The 7,693-nt window shown below is 34.1% G+C and overlaps 1 protein-coding gene across 1 annotated transcript; it reads left to right on the forward strand.

Moving 5' to 3' along the window:
- The first annotated feature begins 2,670 nt into the window (after positions 1–2,670).
- LOC128232026 (C-type lectin domain family 6 member A-like) lies at positions 2,671–7,435 on the forward strand. Its single transcript, XM_052945366.1, has 4 exons — positions 2,671–3,060; positions 3,420–3,496; positions 3,817–3,910; positions 4,647–7,435. The coding sequence occupies exons 1-4, from the start codon at positions 2,730–2,732 to the stop codon at positions 4,844–4,846; spliced, it is 702 nt and encodes a 233-aa protein (XP_052801326.1). The 5' UTR covers positions 2,671–2,729; the 3' UTR covers positions 4,847–7,435.
- Positions 7,436–7,693: the final 258 nt, after the last annotated feature.

The raw sequence follows: 7,693 nt of genomic DNA on the forward strand, positions 1-7,693 counted from the left end.
CATTTCTCAAAATTGTCGAATATGCTGCGGGTAAAAAATAATGTTTACGACTCGATAAACTAATGGCTCACTGCAGCTTGTGTTTATACTTATGAAAACGACAGAAATTGTTCTTGACTTTTTTGGAGTATAATTTCTAAAACATTACATGACAATGTGAAGGATCTTTTTTTATATACCCCCTCCCAATTTGTCATCACTTGTCCAGTCTTGGACTGCTTCACGTGTACCGTTAACGGGAAATCGAAACCGGTTATAGACATCTTCGCCCAGAAGAAGGATCGACGTATTGCATTACCCTTTCGGGTGTATTTTTATGGAGTAATCGTTGACGATTTCCTTCAGTGCATACTTTAAACGACTTTTTGCTATGCAATAGAAGTTTGTTTCGTGTTGAAAATGTTAAATGAGCTAAGGAAAACCTTTTAACAAACGTTCTTATGCATTTTCATTTTTAAGACAATTATCATTTTTTTTTAATTTCCTCCGAAGCCGTTTAGACATAGCACTTCATGTCACTTCATGTCATCTAACTGACTTAGAATACAGCCTCATTGGCTGGTACATCGTCAACGCAGAATCTGACGCAGGGAATGTGTATCGGATGATTGTCAGTAGGCGGATCTTTAGACACGCGCGGAAGTTGAAATTCTTTATGATTAAGTCTATTACTTAATGACTGCCTATCTGCAAGTTCATTGGCTGAAAATGTAGGATGTATTCTAATTGTTGATTAAATGCTGATGATCCTGTTCTAATAAATTTATTTTGCTATACAGTATCACTCTGACCTATGACAAAACCGAAAGCTCCACGGGGGCAGAGCCCCCATGACCCCCATAAGGGCATCCGCCCATTTCAACAACAATTGTGCGTATACTTCGAAACGGCTCATGTTACCTTATTACTAATGTATCCAGTGTGTGTATACAACGTGATAAATTACGTCATAAATGCGTCATAAATGCTACGTCGGAAGGCAATATTTTGCTTCGAATGGAGACTTTAAACAAAGATAACTTCACTATTTCTTCACCATTTTAAATGGAAGAGCATCGATTTCGGTCTATTACCAGAGTTTGATTGAGAGTCTAGTTTCTTAAAACACTTCGACACACCTTTTCACAAATGGCCGTTTGACGAAGCATTGTCAAAACATTATTTTGGAAACAGGCGTGTCGAAGTGTTTGATGAATCTAAACACCTTTTCAAACTCCGGTAAGGAAACGAAAGCGGGTCTCTTTAAGTGGTGGAGACTGCCATTGGTCTAATTTAAAATGTTGTTGTAAAAGAAATGTTATCTTTGTTTTAAGTCTTCATTTTAAGCAAGATGTTGCCTTCCAACGTAGCATATATGACGTAATGTATCACGTATTATACACACACTGTAATGGGCACCGGCAGGACTTCATTAGCTGGAATAAACAAGCCACTGTATAATTATAATCATTTGTCTCTTGAAACCGTTGTATGTAGCTATGCGTCGCTACGTAGTTCTAAATAATTTAAGTTGTTCATGGAAAAAAATGATTGCGGGGAACCGAATATTATTGAACCTAGGTATCTAACAGTAAAATAACTCCCATCAGGATTTATTTTAATTGAATATAATATTCTCTGCACGTCATTCCGTTTAATTATTAAAAAAGTGGGCTTATTATTCAGGATTTATTTCAAGTTAACAACGTTGTTAACTTCGTCGTTGTTAACTTTCAAATCTTGAATGATCTGCATGTTTTATTAATGGATACAAATGTAATCTGTTGCTGCAGCTGTACTTGTATAATTTAAATATATTTGCACATCATCACGTATTCTATGTTTAAAAGTTGTGTTGCGTAGGGAAGTTATTGACTCTGTCAAGTTGATTGAAACGCATTGTTTAAGGTCCATTTAAAATACATTAAGTGAAATAGTGCAACAATTTCTGATGTCAGCAAACAAAGAATAACATAGCGACGCAGTCACAGTTTTCGACATGAACCTTTAATTAATATTCGTTATGAGTAGTTCATTTAACTTTCTGATGGTAATTTAAAACATTTAATAAAACATGATAGAGGTAGAATTATTTTATCATTAACGCATATCACATGTCATCATATCACTTTTGTATGCTTTACATCAACCACCAAATGCAATGTACAGCCATGACATAAAACAGTATTTGACCAGGGTAAACCTGGCCTTATACGCAATTTATTATTTTGCCCCGGGGTAATTGATTTAAACATATTTTATTGCCTTTTTTTCTTTCAACATGATCGGTATTTACAACGATGATATAGAGTATACAAAAAGCAAATGGATTGGACACAAGTTCTAACAACATTAGTAACGTCTTCCCCGGGGTAAGCGGGGCGGACACAAAAGGTACTTTATACAGTCTTTTAACGATCAAGAAGCAAATTTCAGAAGTATAAATATGAACAAACATTCTGTCTCATACTGGCTCAAATAAAAACAGCGCTGTTCTTTCTGTTATTATTTAACAACACCAGTGGTACAATTTTGCAATCAAGAAGTAAAAAGCATTTGCATAGCTCAATTAAAACAGTTTCGTTCTTTCTGTTGTATTCAACAACACATTTCATTGGCTCAGCCTTTTAACTGGTACATATAAATAATCGATTTACCTTTCCGCGTTTTCAGTTCGGTCAAAAGATATATTATGATTATAGCAATTATAACAAGTGACATTCAATGTTAAACTAACCAGCGAGACAAAAATGAATTCCTTGATAAACGTTTTAGATACGATTTGTTTCTTACCTTTAATTTTATTATCACATTGTGGCAACAGTGTTTCATTTGAGAAATACATAGGTTTCAAAATATTTGACAACCATACGTGCACAGCGGAGGCCAGCTTGTCTACCACTTCGGTTGTCTCGTCTATAGTAAAATGCGTGATGGATTGTGGCCACGACGACAGATGCAAGTCTGTCTTTTACGGAGAAGATGATGGTGCATGTACCTTGTGCAGCGAGGTTTTCAACTATTACGCTCACCAACCCGCAGTTGCTAATGTACACACCAAGCATCTCAGACCACTCCAGGGTAAGGTTTCGATTTACTGCACACTAGTTCCCTTGATATATGTATCGACACAAACGTTAGAATTTTTTTATGTGAAAGCATGCTGTTGTTGGGCTTTCAAACATCTATAACTATTTAGCGAATAAGTTTTTGTGAAACCGTGTTTTCTAGGGATTTTCGAAAATCTTTACATATTAGATAAATAGTTTTTGTGAAACGCTGTTGTTGATTTTAGGAACTTCGAAAAGCTCTCAATATTTAGTAGACAAGTTTTTGTGAAACCATGTTGTTACTACATTTATTGTTTCAAAAGTAAAATTGTACACTTTTTTCGATCCATGGACGATATTGGACAGTATAATCAATTTCAAACATTTCAGGAAGTTGCCCGGAAGGTTGGTTGCGTTTCCAGTATTCCTGTTACACGCTGACGAATGCATCTAACGGGTTCCATCATGTGAGTTACTTCAGTATTCAGTTGTGTTTAATCTATATTATGTGTCTGTGTCAAACATTACTTCGTCTGTTGACCGTGTGTCCTTCAATGCTTGAACATTTATTTGAGGCCATGTGTGATTTTTTTGATATTTTTAAGATTATTTTATGGTTTTGATTAAGGTGTTTTTCATAGATCATTAATAATTTACTATGGAAATAAAATTAAAAAGAGTTTTTTACTTTCTCATTTGTTGACGACGAACTACATGGGATTGATAATGGTTACACCATTTCGTATTAAGAAGTCTTGTAAAGTCGTTATCATTTATCTTTTTTCAGGATGAATGTGTTACGATGGGAGCCCATGCCATCTACGTGGAATCAATAGAGGAACAGAACTTCTTGGCCAAAACATTTAAACCTGCTACAGGAGGTGGGTATCAATTTCTTTATAGTTTTCATAACATAATTATTCAGGTACAGAATATGACAACTACGTATTTGGACCGTTATTTCATGTGTCGTTTGTCGAAAATAAATCTGAAACAATGAAAATGCAAACCATGAAAACGAAACATTCTTAAAATCTATAAGTAATTTACTTATTATTTGAATTCATGTTTTCTTAAAAAACAACAAAAAACACGTGTCATTAATACAATGCAAACTAACTCAGTAACCATAAATTCAAATATAAACCCTGTTTACAAGCTCCTGGCCCCACTTTCTCGAAAGCTAAGCTCACTTTTTTTGTTTTTCAACAATTTGCGTAATATTTTCGTCATTAAGAATGTTTATACTTATGCTAGGAATTCTCTTTATGATAAACACAATAAACCATTTTTCAATTATCAAAATTCAATTTATGTATATATTTTAACTCATTGAAATAAGCTACTTAAGCCTGTTTGGCTTAAGAAGTTTCAAGAAATTGGGGCCAGGTGAGGGCCCAAACGACACTGAACATCATAGAGACCATCACATATAGACCACACACGCATTTAAATAGCTTTATCAATAAATGATGACACTTGGATGGCATGCAGGGAGCGGCATACATTTCCATTACGTTTGCCAACAACAGTCTACGCACTATGTTGCAAACATTTTGGCGATATTGATATCACTGAGAATGTATCTTGTATTGTCTTATTTTGTGATGTTTTCAGAAGAAAGAGTATTCCTGGGATACAAGAAGATCAACAATATCCTGTACTTAGCCGGGACACTCACACTACCAACATTTACTTACTTCAAACCAGGGGAAGGAACAATTTCCAAGCAACATTGTGTTCTCATTTGGTCAAACCAATGGGGCGACTATTTGTGCGAGGCGAATGCAAAAACGGTTTGTGAAATTGAACTTTGACTACATAGCAGAATAGCTTTTTCGATTGGCTTTTGTACGGAATTGCTTTTCCTTATGTGTGTGAATGCTTTTCCGATTGGCTGTCGTGTTTGATGAAAAAGGACAATGGGCTTGGGGTTTTTCTTGACTATTTATTCCTGTCGGATAGGAAGGCATTGTACATGCAAACTTACGCTTAACACAGAATCAGTCTGCTGTGGCCTAAGAGTTGTTTTGCTCATTACTGTTTCTGTTAATGTCAGCAATATATATATTTTCTATCAAGTTTCAGTAAAAAACAAAAATTACATTTTTAACAACTACACTTTACCATACCATGCTGTAATTTCCATGTACATTACGCAATATTAACTACAATGGTTCACCTACTTAATCCCCTGTGGTCAATTAATATTAAATGAATTATCAACATCTATTTTCTTTTGGAAAAACCCCCCAACTTAAATTCACTTATTGTATACGATATTTACTATTGCTTTTATACATATACTAGGAAGTTAATTTTGTTCATAATTATTGCTAAATCGGGAAGCGGCAATTAAGTTTTGGTCTCTTTCATGAGAAGACCATGTGAATAAAATGAAATGTTTACAACTGGGAAACAACCAGGCGTTGAATTAACCTCGGACGAATCACCGCGATATAATGATATTCGCAACGACATTGATGAAGTTTTAAATCATTGAACCTTTATGTAACATTCTTTATAGAAATATATTATCTATTTACATGGCATAAATGTTATTTTTACGTCATGAAACAACGCATCAATTCACATATGAGCCACTAATGGATTTTGTGTAGAGACGTAAGATCTGAAATGTATACTTCAAAACTGTGAATGTCCAAAATTTCTTCAACAAGATAAATATATTTGTGTATTGAATATAAGATTAACATTTTTTTTTAAATTCGAAAATTAAATATTTTGTTTATGTATTTGAATATTCTAAAAAAAACAGTAGACTGAATTAAAAAAACAACAACAGCAAATCCTAGAATATCTGACGGGAAAGATTTAAGTTATATATGTATTCATGAAGATTTTTTTTATCAACGCTTGTTTGTACAATTGAAGGTGATGACTGTATTTGTTCGTTGTGTACAAAGTTGATCAGTTAACATGATGTGTGTTTTATTGTTTTCTTCAGTGTCTTCAAGTTGATGTTGCCTCCGATTATGCTTTTATTTTTATTTATGCAATTATTAATAAATGTTGGGTTGTTACGCGGTACTCCCAGCAGCATGTATTGATCAATATTTTGAGGCATGTGTGGTCTGTGCGTCTAAACCTTGTTTGTCTCTCAGTCAGTGTATGTTGATTCATACCCTTGTGCAACGATAACGGCGTCTTTATTTTAAATATATGCCTACTAGCCATATGGATTCCATAGTATCATTGTAAATTTATTCAGTAACTTGTTAGATACGAATTATTTCCAAGACACCTGAACTGATCGATAGACGTATTGCATTCATTAAAGGGGCTATACACCGTATGATGAAATAGCGAAAAAAATGTCGAAAACTATTTACCACATAGTTTACAATTAATTTATTTTCGCATTTTTTTCGTATTTTTCCATTAAAAAACATTACTAGGTAAAAAAACATTACTAGGTATGTATACCTAGTAGAATTCATTCTTATGCATGATTGGCTAGTCGTTGTTAACATATGATATTACCAAGTTAAGTATATAGCATATATTCCAAAAGTTTAGGGTAAACCTTCGTAGCACAGTGGATACAAAAGTGGACTGCAATTTTGGCGACACAGGTTCGAACCCAGTCTCCAACCTGATTTTTGTTTACATTCTGGTATTTTTAACAATTATGATATCAAAGAGTAAAAAAAAAAATGTCCTGAGATTCGTTACAGAAAAAAACATTTTTAGTGGCCACTCTGGCTTATAGTCTCTTTAAAAATGATTTCAATAGGGTGCATTCAATTACAGAGATATTACATTGTTAAATGTGCCGCAAAGCAAATGTTAAATAATGAAAAATGATCATGGACTGTCATAGTCTACTTCAATGATGTATATATGTGTGATGTTATGTGTGGAAATAAACTTTTGTACTGTTCTGTTATGTTCTGTGTTTTTAAACGTTTAGTATCTAGTGCCCTATAGTGTCCTATGGTTTCCATTGTCATTTAAATTTTCCACCAGAGACTAAATGAATAGGTTAAACATCATCATATGTAATAAGAATACATAATAAAGGAGTCACACAAAATAGGGACACTGTAGATGTTTCGTTCGTTTCACATGTGTGGAATAATACGAAATAGTATGCAGATTTTGATGACTTAACAAACGCTTTTAATTACATTTACCTACAACTGATAGGTAAAAAACTTGAAATTGGAATAAGGTATGAATTATATATGTGATTAGAAATGCTTTTTGATTGGCAGTCTGAATTTAGTTTTTTCGGGTTTGGGGTGTTTGCTGAAATATTACATTATATTATGTTAGTAATTCTTACGGATAAAAAACCTTGTCCTTTGTTATTTTATGTTGAGAGAAAGTTATTGGCATTTCGATGTTAAAATTTTTTTCTATCAATAAACGTTGTATCTGTGCATGGGCTTGTTATTTTTTTCTCAATCACCTAGACCTCGGTATATAGGTCAAGTAGAAGACCATGGTCAAACGAGGCGAAGAATAACCATCCTGAGTAATCATGATACTTGAATCGAAAGTTATTTCGAGTCGGTGAGTGAGACAGCGTCGCCGGGGAGCGCCACCGACCAACGGGCATCGCGCGAGAGGAGTATTGAGGCTATTCGTTGCCAAAAGTCCAGACGTGTAATTCCCACAATGTGCTTCTTAATCGTACG

The sequence above is a fragment of the Mya arenaria genome, chromosome 4 (genome assembly GCF_026914265.1).
Source record: "Mya arenaria isolate MELC-2E11 chromosome 4, ASM2691426v1".
Classification (NCBI taxonomy): Eukaryota; Metazoa; Mollusca; class Bivalvia; order Myida; family Myidae; genus Mya; species Mya arenaria.